Source organism: Lissotriton vulgaris, chromosome 1_1 (assembly GCF_964263255.1).
Source record: "Lissotriton vulgaris chromosome 1_1, aLisVul1.2, whole genome shotgun sequence".
In the NCBI taxonomy this organism is placed as follows: domain Eukaryota; kingdom Metazoa; phylum Chordata; class Amphibia; order Caudata; family Salamandridae; genus Lissotriton; species Lissotriton vulgaris.
Genome location: NC_141685.1, coordinates 1,806,147,713 through 1,806,162,599, shown reverse-complemented (window position 1 = coordinate 1,806,162,599; position 14,887 = coordinate 1,806,147,713). Strand labels below are relative to the sequence as shown.

Genomic DNA, 14,887 nt, shown 5'->3' with positions numbered 1-14,887 from the left:
ACGTCATACATCCCTCTGTAGTCGTGATAACCCAGGTTTGTCCCCTTATGTAATAAAGGGCCCCATCCTTTTCTATTTCTATAGATCAAGCTAACAAGCGAGGAACCTACCAAAGGTCCAGTACTGCAGGTCATTTGCAGACCGCACATGAAGTAGGTATCTAGCGTGTTGATACTCAATTACTATGTTAGCTTTCACCATAGCAAGCCAACAGACTGAACACATGTTTTGATTTTAGGTGCTCTCACCTTACATTGTCCTGATGAAGACCCCAGAATGAGGCATGAATAACCCTACTAGCAAGCGGGTTCGAAACGTACACTACATCATCACCTCACACTTAAGGGACTTCACTAGAATTGAGGAATCCATCCCATGTGTGAAGAGATTTAGGGAACTTTTGATCTTGCTAGACTGTAAAGGTCTTTCTTCAATTGTATTTTGATTGTGCTATTGTCACACCACCTTTACCCAGTCCCCCACGTACCCAATCACCGACATCTTACCCAAATACCCTTTTCTTTTCCCTCACTGAGAGCACGCTCAATTTTAATAGTATACAGATAACTTTGACTAACAAGAGTTATTTTTGTATTTTGTTGACCTAATATTGTGAGTAATACTTTTGGAGCTATATAATTGATTTTGAGATTTTGGTGCTGGCGCCCTCCTCTAGTGGAAGAATGCAATGCCCCAGTGCTGTGGGGACCCTCTGGGCGCTGGCGGCCCCTCCTCTAGTGGAAGAATGCAATGCCCCAGTGCTGTGGGGACCCCCTGGGTGCTGGCGCCTCCTCTAGTGGCAGCAATGCCCCAGTGCTGTGGGGACCCTCTGGGCGCTGGCGGCCCCTCCTCTAGTGGAATAATGCAATGCCCCAGTGCTGTGGGGACCCCCTGGGTGCTGGCGCCTCCTCTAGTGGCAGCAATGCCCCAGTGCTGTAGGGACCCCCTGGGTGCTGGCACCCTCCTCTAGTGGCAGCAATGCAATGCCCCAATGCTGTGGGGACCCCCTGGGTGCTGGCGCCCTCCTCTAGTGGCAGCAATGCAATGCCCCAGTGCTGTGGGGACCCCCTGGGTGCTGGCGCCCTCCTCTAGTGGCAGCAATGCAATGCCCCAGTGCGGTGGGGACCCCCTGGGTGCTCACGCCCTCCTCTAGTGGCAGCAATGCCCCAGTGCTGTGGGGACCCCCTAGGTGCAGGCGCCCTCCTCTGGTGGAAGAATGCAATGCCCCAGTGCTGTGGGGATCCCCTGGGTGCTGGCGCCCTACTCTAGTGGCAGTAATGCCCCACTGCTGTGGGGACCCCCTGGTGCAGACGCCCTCCTCTAGTGGAAGCAATGCTACAGTGCTGTGGGGACCCCCTGGGTACTGGCGCCCTCCTCTAGTGGCAGCAATGCCCCAGTGCTGTGGGGACCCCCTAGATGCTTTCGCCCTCCTCTAGTGAAAGAATGCAATGACCCAGTGCTGTGGGGACACCCTGGCTGCTGGTGCCCTCCTCTATTGGCAGTAATTCAATACCCCAGTGATGTGGGGACCCCCTGGGTGCTGGCATCCTCCTCTAGTGGGAGCAATGCCCCAGTGCTGTGGGGACCCCCTGGGTGCTGGCGCCCTCCTCTAGTGGCAGCAATGCCCCAGTGCTGTAGGGACCCCCTGGTTGCTCGCGCCCTCCTCTAGTGAAAGAATGAAATGCCCCAGTGCTCTGGGGACCCCCTGGGTTCTGGTGTCCTCCTCTAGTGGCAGCAATGCCCCAATGCTGTTGGGACCCCCTGGGTGCTGGCGCCCTCCTCTGCTGGAAGAATGCAATGCCCCAGTGCTGTGGGGACCCCCTGGGTGCTGGTGCCCTCCTCAAGTGGCAGCAATGCCCCAGTGCTGTGGGGACCCCCTGGGTGCTGGCCCCCTCCTCTAGTGGAAGAATGCAATGCCCCAGTGCTGTGGGGACCCCCTGGCTGCTGGTGACCTCCTCTAGTGGCAGCAATGCCCCAGTGCTCTGGGGATCCGCTGGGTGCTAGCGCCCTCCTCTAGTGAAAGAATGCAATGCCCCATGCTGTGGGGACCCCTGGGTGCTGGTGCCCTCCTCTAGTGGCAGCAATGCCCCAGTGCTGTGGGGACCCCCTGGGTGCTGGCCCCCTCCTCTAGTGGAAGAATGCAATGCCCCAGTGCTGTGGGGACCCCCTGGCTGCTGGTGACCTCCTCTAGAGGCAGCAATGCCCCAGTGCTCTGGGGACCCCCTGGGTGCTGGCGCCCTCCTCTGGTGAAAGAATGCAATGCCCCAGTGCAGTGGGGACCCCCTGGGTGCTGGTGCCCTCCTCTCGTGGCAGCAATGCCCCAGTGCTGTGGGGACCTCCTGGGTGCTGGCGCCCTCCTCAAGTGGCAGCAATGCAATGCCCCAGTGCTGTGGAGACCCCTGGGTGCTGTTGCCCTCCTCTAGTGGCAGCAATGCCCCAGTGCTGCGGGGACCCCCTGGGTGCTGGCGCCCTCCTCTGGTGGAAGAATGAATTGTCCCAGTGCTATGGGGACCCCCTGGGTGCTGGCGCCCTCCTCTAGTGGCAGCAATGCCTCAGTGCTGTGGGGACCCCCTGGGTGCTTGTGGCCTCCTCTAGTGGAAGTATGCAATGCCCCAGTGCTGTGGGGACCCCCTGGGTGCTGGCGCCCTCCTCTGGTGGAAGAATGCAATGCCCCAGTGCTGTGGGGACCCCCTGGGTGCTGGCGCCCTCCTCTAGTGGAAGTATGCAATGCCCCAGTGCTGTGGGGACCCCCTGGGTGCTGGCGCCCTCCTCTGGTGGAAGAATGCAATGCCCCAGTGCTGTGGGGACCCCTGGGTGTTGGCGCCCTCCCCTAGTGGCAGCAATGCAATGCCCCAGTGCTGTGGGGACCCCCCTGGGTGCCCATGGATATTGAAATCAGATTACTGCGGTTTCAGGGTGCCCTGGTGCCATGGGGAAGCAATAGAGATCTAGTACCCCTATAGTTGGGTACAAAGTGCCCCCTTTTTGGTGTGCCTGGCTAGTAAGTGACAGTAATTGGGGTCCTAGGACCATATAAAGTTTGGCGCCTCAGTGGTAGAAGTGCTGCTTGGTCTACCTCAAGGCGCTATGTGCCACCGTACCGTGGTTCCGATAGTTCCTTAAATGTTGCAGGGCCGGGGACAGGGCAGGCGATAGTGCTCTAGTATAAGATGCCCTCCTGCTTTGGTGCCCTCTCTGTCAGGGGCGGTGCTCTCGTAATTCTCTCCGCTGGGCTGTGCCAAAGCACGGGTGGTGGTGCCCTCGGGCACAGAGAGTATTGTGGTGACACGGTGACTTTGTGTCCCGCAGTAGTGACACTGCGCCCATGTGCGCTGCTGATCCCTGGCTCTTTTGCACCCACCGTCCCTTGTATCGAGTTCCCTGGGGCTGTGTTGACTTTTCCCTGGGTCTCCGTGTGAGTTGCTTTCTTGCTGTTATGCCCGTGCTCCTGGGGTGCTTTGGATCCTTGCTGCTCTGTGCCCAGGGTTTCGGGTATCGTCCTCCCCAGATGTTGCCAGTCCACCCAGGAAGCCGTGTTCCTCATGCAGCTCCTGCAGCTGGCACGGTGCTCTGGCTCTAGCCATGGGTACCTCGTGCGGTGGCACCATGGCGTCTCGTGCTGCTGTGGGGCTCTGCTGCCCGCGGAGTCCGTCGTGCTGTGTAGGCCTGGTGCTCTTGGCATCCTAGCTTTCTAGGTTGCCTAGTCCTGTCGTTGCGTGTTCCACTGTGCCCTCGTGTCACCTGCCATGTCGCCCAGGAGTTGCTGAGGCATGGTGGTGCTGTGTGTCTCTTGCTGTGGTGAGTCCTTGTGCTGTGGTACCCTCGCTTGCTCTGTAGAGGTAAGGTCATTCACCGCTGGTAATCTCCCCTCGGGGCCCGTGGAGGCGGCGGCCCCGGCCCCAGCCCCGCTCCCCTCACAGGCCCTGGTTCTCAGGTGCAGTGTGAGTGGCATGCAGCGCTCTGGAGCTGCAGAGTACCGGGCCCGCCCCGTTCTGCTCTAGTGCCCCCTGGCATGTCCCTGATGGCGGTGTGGTACCCATGTCCCTGTGCTTCGGGTATGCTGTGATCAATGACGTGTCCACGCCAGTCCCTGTACGCCCCCGTTCTCTGGGGTCATGCCCGGCGGTGCCCTAGTGCTCCTGAGCCCCACGCCAACTCGAGAGTGTTGTGCCCAGTGGTAAGGGCATGCTCTCTGCCAGATGCACTACTCTGGTCATGTGTGTCCCTCCTTCCCGAGCATCAAAAGCCCAGCGGGTCGGCCGTCCCCATCCAGGTGTCACTCCCGCTTTCAGCACCTAATCCCTCACCTCCTGCGCGTCAGCGCCCCTCCCACCGCCCGGTATATAGTGCCGCGCCTCCGGGGAGGGCTGCTAGTGCACAGGTGACAGGCGCTGCACCGCGACTCGGAGCTTCCTCACTCACCTGCCAGTGAGCCCCTCGCCTGCACTCAGCTCCGCGCTGGGAACCTGCGACCCCCTCAAGGCTCTTTAGCTGCGCCTGCAACCCCTTCACCCTTTCACCTGCTGCTTCGGACGTTTCACCCGCGCTGCCCTTGCGCCCGGCTTCACCCCTCACCCACTGCTGTGAACCCGTGCCCCCTCCCTGGCCCGCTCACCCTCTGCCAGGGCTGCACTGAGTTCCATCCTGGCAGGTTTGGAGAGCTGAACACCCCCCGTGGACCGCGCAGCCTGTCCGGGGTGGTGGTGCCTCTCTCCTCATCCTCGGCCCACCTCTGTGCGTTCTGCCTTTTCACCAACAACTCTAGTCTTATTCTATCACTATTCTACCCCCCTCTCCAACTGTATCTTTTCATTCCCTTCGCTTCTTATTTAATTTAAATATTCTGCCTATCTTTTTCCTTTATTAGCATCTCTTTCATTTGTTCTCGTGTTTTTTCTGCTCTCTGTACTGCACATCCTCTTTTTCTCGGTGTTTGCAGTCCTCATTCGTAACATGTCTTGCATTTTCTAACTTGTTCCGTCAATTCTTCCCCCAATTACTGCCCCGCTGCTCCCTTTTTCATTCATTTTACCCCTTTACTCCTCCCTGAGTCCCTAGGCCCCTTCTCCTCTGACCTTCTTGCACCCCAGAGCTACTAAAGGATGGCCGCACCAGGGGATATAGGTTCCTTCGTGGTCTGGGACTACTTGGTCTTCGCCCTCATGCTGCTCATCTCGGCCGTCATCGGCATCTACTACGCCTTTGCTGGCGGTGGACAGAAGACCTCCAAGGAATTCCTCATGGGCGGGCGCAGCATGACGGCCGTGCCGGTGGCCCTGTCCCTCACGGCCAGCTTCATGTCGGCAGTGACCGTGTTGGGGACCCCGTCCGAGGTGTACCGCTTCGGCTCCATGTTTGGTGTGTTCGCCATCACCTACGCCTTGGTGGTGGTCATCAGCTCCGAGGTGTTCCTGCCCGTCTTCTACAGGCTGGGCATTACCAGCACCTACGAGGTGAGTGGTCCTATCTGGGAGAACCCAGGGGGCGGTATGGTGGGAGAAAAAGTGCATTTTCTGAAGTGTAACATCTGATGCAAAATAAATACCTTTTGAATCGCTGCTATTTTGGGGCCGAAGGGAATTTGGAGGTGGAAAGGGCCTTTTAAAATGACTGAAGGCACAGGTGGTGCCCCTACTCTCCTGTAGAAGGTATGGCAGGATGAATGGCTTATTCTAATGCAGTGTATGGCACTTGGAATAAGAATGCAAGCCACGAGAGAAGAGAACAACTAGTATCTTTAGGTATGAAAGGATTATCTTATTTTCAAGAATGATGGGCATTTTGGGTCTGGAATGAATGGCATTCTCCAGGGGAGTCACAGCCTCAGAGAAACACCGTGTTCTTTTAGAATACCACAATTTGCAGAGAATAATGCATATTTTAAACAAGAAAACACGTGAGAGGGGAAGTTTGGTCAAAGAGAAGAAATTACAGACACTACACTACCTCTGACATATGTGATCTTATGTGGTTCTAGAAAAAAGCCCATTCTAGAGTAAAGGAAACATTTTAAAGAAGAAAACAGGTATTTTTGTTGGGGGGAGGGGGTTGATGAAAGACTGCATTTTTTAAAATCAAGCTTGGGGTCATACATAAGTGAAGAATTTCACCTCCACAGGGAAGAAATAACATTTTATAGTGAAGGATGGTTAGTTTGGGGGGAAAAACATAAATTTAGGGAGAAAAGGTACTTTTTGCTTGACAAGCACATTATATAGCAATCCACAATTTCCACCTAAATTCTTCAGAACAAGAATATATTTTGTGACTATATGATGAGCATGCTGGGGTAGAAAACAATCCGTTTTGGGGGTGAGCTAATCTTGCTCTTAAATGGGAACAAAATGCTTTCTGGAGAAGAAAGAATGAAATATACGCATTAAGAATGATAGAGCCTTCTTTGTGGGAGGACGGAAAGCTGTTTTCTACAGCTATGTTACATAAGTTAGATAGGAGCGTCTGATCCCACTGGCTGGTATCTTCTCTTTAAGGATGCTGAACCATCACCCACTGAGGTGGTATGCGTCATCGTGTCGGCTCCTCATCCTATTCTGTTTCCTGAGTCAGGTGGGCCGCACAATGAGATGTTCATTTTTTGGGGACCAGGTGGAAGACTGCTCACCAAGTAGAAGTTTCTATCAATACTTAAATATGCCTTCCTTAGTATTCTGAATGTTGAGAGGAATGGATACCCCTAAACTGACATCAAATTAACTAGTAGTAGCCAACATTGCTTTATTCAAACCCCAGTAAGGTAAAGTTAAAAGCAGATGAGACACTGTGGGTAGTAATTAGCCATTGAGTCCATACCTCACCATGTTTCAGCCAATACGAAATCCCCAGAAGGTGTCTCTGGATTTCTACAGGACCAGGTCCCTATTGCAATAACCTCTGTCTTATCTGATTGGGTGTTCCGATGGTGTGGTGTATGCAAGATGGGCAGGAGTAAATATAAGCAAATGAGTATGAATTCAGCAACTGCTAGCTTCTGTCTGTTTCAGTGACTTCGCTATATCACTAATCTACAAGGGGGGATGCCCGCTTGGCTGATCAGACTGAACCAGACATAATACCTATGATCATGGTATACATGCATTCTCCAATGTATCACTAGAAAGAAGTGCAGCCATTTAAAGAACATCAGAACTGTATTATTGTGCGGTGGCAGGGCTATTGGGAAACATACTACAAGCAAGAGGCATTTATTGCAGAAAGAGTTTTAGGAGCAAACAGATATGTAGGGAAAAGGATGGACATAAAAATATGAAAGAGGTCATTTGGAGAGAAAAGCGCATTTAAACGGAGGTAAACTGACTTTTGAGAGAAAAGGTATACATTGTGTGAAAGAATGAATCTCCTTTGAGGGAGAAGTAATGGCACGCTCGAGTTGGAAGACAGATGCTTGAGTAAGATGGAATGTTCAAGGGAGCGCGAGTCTCATTTCTGTGAAAGAGGCGTTTTAATAGGTAGGACACCAGTTTTAAAGAGCGGGAACATTATATTTGAGTCTTCCAGAGGCCGATAGATGAATATACACCACGAGCAGTATGGGCTTTGGTGGACTGACAGCAAGGACGAGGAGGGATATTTTGGTGGAAGAAGCAAAAGAACAGAATTTGGGATTGAAATGAAGATCAAGACAGTAGGTGTATAATGTTACATGAAAGGTGACAGTCTTTGTAGCTGGTGAAATACATTTCTTGGGAGATGAAGGAAACCCCGGTATTGGTGCAGTAGTAGCCAGTGCGTCATGGGCCCTAGTGCAAGGAAGGAGGCCCCCTCCTGGCCTCTGTTTAAACTGTGACACATAGCTACAGTCAGGGTTTTTATGGTCTCCTCAGGCCTCGGCCCTGGTGCACTGCACCTGCTACACCCATGGACTACGCCTGTGTACTTCTGGAGAGGGAAAACGTCAAGGACAAATAGTTATTGAGTACTGATCTCATGCAAAATTCCAGTTGATAATCACAAATTATTTCTGCTTGAAAGAGTTGCTAAAGTGCATTTTCCAACGTCACCTGGCCTGCTGTGGATCGAATGCCACTCGATTCGAGTCTCTTTTTGGACTGGTTGTTGAGGGCATATGGAGGCCTGTTTAAGTCACCACGTTTCATTTACCTGGAGAATTCCTCTAGTTATTTTTTTTCAAACTAACTTTTATAGTGCAAAGTTCAAAACCGCTATACTCCAAGTGGGTCTAAAAAACACACTTTAAACCGGACAACTTCAGTTTCTACCGAAGGAATAGGGGCGGAGGGCGGATGGGGTTGAACCAAGGTGGAGAGGTGAATGATAGGGAAAGCGAGGGGCAGATATACTTCGAGGAATGGGGTGATGAGAGAGAGCCAGGAGATTAGAATAATCCTAGTTAAATACTATTTGTTATTACGTTTGGGATTGCAAACGACATCCTTTTTGGGGCACCTGAGTATATAATTATAGCATTATAAGCATCAACCGGATGACAGAGTTGGTTTTGTAACCCTTATGTCATTTTAAATGAGGAAAGCTAAGAGGTGGATTTTACAGCCAGGTAGGGATGCAGGACTGTGCCCTCTTTAAGGCTGCATCACTAATAGATTATTGCAAACCTATATCATTATTAGGTGGGTAAATGCTCTGTTAGATTATGATTTCCACAACCTTATATCAGTTGTTTGTGAAGAATATTGTATGCAAATTTATTCTACAACACTTTCTATTATACACATCATATAGGCGAGTTTGTGAATGTTTCTCTTTATTTGTTTATTACGTTAGGCTTGACACAGAGTGTGAACTGCTTGCTACTGAGGGTCAAATATGTAGCGAGTGCTCCCATTTCCTGTGTTCCTTTGAAGGACAGGATGGACTTTGTTAACTGACAGGACAGTTAGGATGAGTGGACTTGAATGCTCTCCATGTCTGTACTGTACTTACTTACAACTTGCTTCAGCATGGCTTTAAGTTATTCCTGAATGGACTGTGGGTTTTACTTGACCACATGTGTATGTGCAATTGTGCAAGTACTGCAGTTTGCCACTGAGTTTCTTACCAGTGGGCATAATTCTAAAAATAGACAGAAAAAAGAAACGTATTATAATGCAAATTTCTGCCTAGCAGTTATTGATAGATATAAGTATCTTTACGTGCTAAACCATAAATAACGCTTGAAACTGAATACAGTTATAATTCCATTCATTTAAAAACACGGAGGTATATGTGATGATATTTCGTTTTTCGTGGTATGGCTATATGTGCGTGGTGTGTCTATATGTGGATGTCTGTGTATGTGTTTATACGTCTACTGACGTGTGATATGTGAGGTTTATGTGTTTTGGGCAGGGCCTCTGGAATTACGCGATTCTGTGGCCGCTGCGATTATAATTTTGGATTTGAGGCCTAGGCCTCATAATCCATCATCTGTTGCATAATCTCCCAAAAATGCTTCTAGCCAATATGGATCAAAAGTTACTAAAAAACAAACAACATGTATTCCAGCACAGGGAAAGGCTCATTCATTTCCTTATTGCTGTATTTGATTGTTAAAGTGGTAGTAATAAGGTGAACATTTTCTCCATACAGTGTTATTAACACCGGTAAAAATGATAAAATACTGAACCATCAGAAAATATGCTGCATATGTCATATCATTTGCCTTTTATTGCTGCATATTTAGTCAACTCAGTCACATTATTTGGTTCTTCCCTGCCACATAATTTCAGTGTGTTTTGGGTATGTTGTGTGCTATGTTTTGGTATGCATCCATGATAATTAAGTGCATTTTATGTGAAGTGTGTGAAGTTGTGGTGTATATATATATAGTGATTGTGGTCTGTGTGAATATATGAGACGTAGGATTTATATTTTAATGTATGTGTGTCCATGTGTGCTTGTGTTTTGTGCATTTGAGACTGTTACTCTTTGAGGAGTTGGAGGGATGATGTTTGAGGAGAGAAAAGCAACATATTAGTCAAAATTAAAAATTAACGAGCATCTATCCGCATCAAACACAAATATAAGTTTTCTTCCATGGAATTTATTTATTTCAGACAATTTTTCACTAGTTAGACTAACGCAGCTCTCCACAGAGACCAACGTTTTATGTGCTACAATATTCTCAATTAAATTACAGTACAACCCCCCCCCCCCCGGAAAACTATATAATCTAAAACAAATACTTACAGACTCCGTATTAAAAAGTAAATGAATGTTTTATGGAATCCTTGAGTAACCATTTATTTACTTGGATAGCATTAGATATTTCCTGTGTATGAGAAAGCGTTTTATTGGTTGGGGTGCATGGTAATCCACCACAAGTAATAATGACACTATTCATGACACACAACTGTACTTGAAGATCTCCTCTCAAGAGGACATAAAAACGCTAAATGCTGCTCTTGCACAAAGCCAACAATGGTTAGCTCAGAACCATCTGCTGTTGAATACTATCAAAACGGAATTCCTTTTGATTGCCCCCCCAATCACTCAACTCATACCCTGGATTGACTTAAACAACTCACAGCTCTGAACTGCACCCCTCATATCGTAGACTCTGCCAAATCTCTTGGCATCACCTTGGATAAACACTTAAACATGCATGCACACATCAGTGCAGCTAATAGGGGAGCCAACTTTCAACTTACCACCCTTAAGAAAATCAAGCCTTTCCTCCCCCGAAGACATTAAGCCGGCGGTTTAATCCTCGGTGATCTCTAGGTTGGAATATGGTCTGGTGACCCATGCTGGATTTCCCAAAGCTAGTTTGGCCCCACTCTGAGCTACCCTGAATGCATCGGCTAGACTCATCACGGGCTCCAGAAAACATGACCATATCTCCCTGGTCCGTAAGCAACTAAATTGACTATCTATTGAAACCAGAATCCGATTCAAGATAGCTTGGCTGACCCATTAAGCCATACATTATAACACTCCGATCTACCTGGCAAATAAGCTTGAACTCTCGGGCTCTGCCCGAACCTCAGAAGTACGTCCACCCTACTCTTGAAACCACCAAGATTCAAAGAGAAAAAATTCCTACAATTGTACTTTCTCCGGACTGGCTCCAAGAATCTAGAACTCTCTGCCTCCTGAGATCAGATCCAATCCCTCCACAATATCGTTCAGGAAACTCTTCAAACGGCTAATCTTGAACGATCTTTAACATCATCAACTGATTCTTATGCTCTTGTCTGTTAATATTTTAATTCTTACTGTTATACATGATTGCACTTTATTGTAAGCTGGTATGTTAATTTGTTTTTGTGCTCTAGGATACCTAGGACACCACCTACTCTTTACAGGCTGTTTTCCCTCGCTGCTTGTAACCTCACTTACTGTCCCCATTGAGTTTGTTACCCTTGTTTTTGCCTTGTCTGTACAGCGCTCTGATACCCGTATGGGTCGTGTTTGCGCTTTATAAAACTTTTTAAATAAATAAAAAATAAATTCATGTTAGATTCAGTAATGGTTTCAGTAATTTAAACCTGAGCTCAGATCCTGATAGCTATGGCACAGTCTGCAGGTTGAAAGTTGTAGATGAAGAGGGTTCCATGTTGACAAATGCTGGTTGACATCAGGCCTGTCTGAAACTCTCCACTGACTCAGCTGGTATCAGCCTAATAGGACGCTTAGGCCAAGTACCACATTGCTCCTTACCCCTTGTAGGATCAGCACCGCCAGGAATAGTGGTAGATCTTTCTCCTACCTGGCTCCTGCTTTTTGGAATGAAGTTCCATTACAGATCCGCATTATCACAGACCACAAGCTGTTCTACAGGGAATTAAAAACTTGGCTATTTGATCACCTATAACGGCCCTCTCGGTTCAATTGGCCTTCAGCTTTTACAGGAGTGTTACGCTAGTGCCATGGGTGCTATGTGCGCTAAATAAATCTCTGTGACTTGACTTGAGGCCCAGTTGAATTTGATCAGCTGTCCTCTACCAGCAATTGTAGGATTCTTGCAGCTTATGTGTCCCTGTAGCTACAAGAGGTCATCCAACTGACCACTGGAATCCACTTCTTTGGGATTAAGTGGGAGCAGGTTCAGCCCACAGGCCTCTCCTCACAGGTCTCAACTACAGGTACAGCCCTTTTTCACCCATCCACAGGTCCATTAGTATTCTGCAGATGTTGACCTGGGGTGCCACATTTATGCCTTGCCCTGCTTGTGAGTGGGGTGACCCATGGCCACTCACTAACCAATAGGGAAAAAGTTCAGAGGGGTAATTCTACCCATTTTGGCAGCAGTCCCTTTACGCATTACTATAAACAATCCCAGAGTGCCCCTCTCTCCCTAAATCCAACATGACAGAAACTTTCTTCCCCTGTGCAGAGCTCCTGTGCCCACTGTAGAGTTGTGCCAGGGAAATGAACAACCCCTCCTCTGTGGACAATCAGAATGGGTTCTGTGGGTAGCTCCTTTTCAACTGGGATTAGAGCCAGACTGGCTAGGAAGAAAAAAAGAGAGGCAGGTCCAAGTGAACTACATCTGCCACTGACAGAGTGGGCATTCTTTGAAGATATGCAAGGGGGTGGGCACAGTCCCATGCAAGCCTGTCACGTAAAAGTCAACCTTTCCTCACACCCAAGGCCTTTGTCTAAGCTCTGGAAGCCGATTCACCTATTTAGCTCCTGTGTGACGGTTGGAAACTCACCAAATGGGCTTCTGGATGCTTTAGGAAGGTTAAAGATGGCTTTTTGAAAGAGTGTTTAGTAAAATATTTATTACAAAGCAAATTTTACTAATGAATTGGGTTTGTAGTAAATATTTTAATAAGTACAAGAGTGAAATTTATTGATGTATCCCAATGAATTCCAATGGAACAGGCAACCCTGCTATAGCTTTTTATGCAATTTTCACTATAAGGACATGTTTAACATTAAACATTTACATGTCGTACACTTAAATATCATGCATTCCTCGTTATGGGCATTTTAAGGCCTACTTGGGGGTGACATTAATATTTCGGAGGAGGGATTATGCCTCTCAAAAGAGGTTATTTAGACAGGTTGAATTTGCAGTTGAAACCTGCACAGTCAGGTTACTGGTGGCAGGCCTGAAGTCATATTTTGCATTGCCACCGTAGTGATGGCACAATATGTCCTGCATGGGTTGGGCCTGCCCGCAGGACTACAAAATACTTCACCTTCCCAGACCCAAAGGACGTGGTGGTGGGGTGGGGGTGATCTACAGGGCCTCCTGGCACATTGAGACCATTGACCTGGATCCGGTCGTTGGTATGGAGTTGCTTGGCCTATCTATAAATAGTCGCACCGGGGCGATGTTCACAGGTATTATCTGCTATAGACCACCCAGGACCTTCAGCATCCAGCAACAGCAGTCACTGCTTACCATCTTTACTAATATGGCTGCTTCCCACAATAAACTGTTAGTCCTTGGTGACTTCAATCTGTGGATGAACGGCTCCTTGGACTCAGGGTTGCTTAACCTTCTCCACTCTTGCGAAAGTATCGGTCTCTACCAGCATTTTATGGGAGGCTCTCACAGGGCTGGACACTGGCTTGATCTGATCTTTTCGGTTCCTCAGCTAGCACACATGAGTGACATTCTGCCCATGACTTGGACTAATCACTCTCTTCTTAAATTCTTAAATAGTTCTAAGGCCTGTACACAGGCACAAGATACTACCACTGAATTTATGTGCAGGGACTGGAGAGCTCTTGGTAGGTTGAGATCTTCTGGTGCAATATTTAAAGTTGAGGACAGTTTCTCTTCAGACTGTCAAGTCGATGAAAATTATGCGTCTTTGTGTTTTAGGATAACAACTAGGATAGACTCCCTTGCCCCGTTAAAAAAACGCAGGTACAAGGGTAGAGCCTCTGTTCCCCGGTTCAACGATTCTTTAAAGGCTTTAAAACTAGCCTGTAAACAGGCAGAAATGAGATGGAGGCAAGGCTACACAACTGCTAGTAGATTGCTCTGGAAAGCTAAATTGGCCGAATATAAAGCTTTGATTCACAAATCTAAAGCCGACTATTTTTGTTCCACGATCTGTACTGCGGCTAACAGTTCTAAAAGCATTTTTCAGATTTTGAATGGTCTTACTAACCCTGAATGTACTAAAACGTCGACTCCCCCTACGCAGACTCTCTGAGACAACCGTGCTCTGTTTTTTAAAGAAAAAATTGACACCATTATCCAAAATCTCAGCACTTCTCCCACTATGACTTGCTCCAGTAGTCCAGGAGTTGGGGTGGCAGGGGATGGAGAGGGGAACCTCTCGGAGTTTTCTCCTATAACGGAGGAGGACCTAGGCAGACTAGCTCGGGGGATCTCATCAGGCTCACCTCTTGACCCTATCCCTCATAAAATTTGGAAAGAATACGGGGAGAAACTTTTTCCTACCCTTTGTAGGATTTGCAATCAATCACTAGCGAGCAGTACTGTTCCAGCATCCTGGAAACAGGCTCTTGTTTCTCCGCTATTAAAAAAACTTTCCCTTAATCCAGAGTGTCTTCAAAATTATAGACCAATCTCCTTGCTACCGTTCCCGGCAAAAATTACTGAACGCTGGGTGAGCTCGCTTCTTTCTCAATATTTGGAGCAACATCAACTCCTGGACGAAATCCAATTTGGCTTTCGCCCAGCCCATGTAACCGAAACCGCTTTGCTCATTGCCATGGAGGATCTCCAAATGCGTGCAGACAGAGGTCAGGCAGTGGCTTTGATCCTGCTTGACCTGTCTGCCGCATTCGATACGGTTAATCATGGGATCCTCCTGGAAAGATTGAGTGAGGCCGGGGTAGGGGGTACCACTCTGCAATGGTTTAGCTCTTTCCTATTCAATAGGAAACAGGCGGTGCCCCTTCCTCCTTTTCAATCTGAGTTCACCCCGGTGTCTCAGGAGGTGCCGCAGGGCTCGGCAGTTAGTCCTATTTTATTTAA

The 14,887-nt window shown here is 48.5% G+C and overlaps 1 protein-coding gene across 1 annotated transcript in view; it reads left to right on the top strand.

Annotated features, from left to right (window-relative positions):
* The first annotated feature begins 4,542 nt into the window (after positions 1 to 4,542).
* The window catches only part of LOC147751240 (sodium-coupled monocarboxylate transporter 1-like), a 127,560-nt gene continuing 117,215 nt past the window's right edge, over positions 4,543 to 14,887 (top strand). The window contains exon 1 of the mRNA XM_086919127.1: positions 4,543 to 5,453. Coding sequence (XP_086775253.1) covers positions 5,103 to 5,453 — 351 coding nt within the window. The 5' untranslated portion in view covers positions 4,543 to 5,102. The remainder of the gene's footprint in view (positions 5,454 to 14,887) is intronic.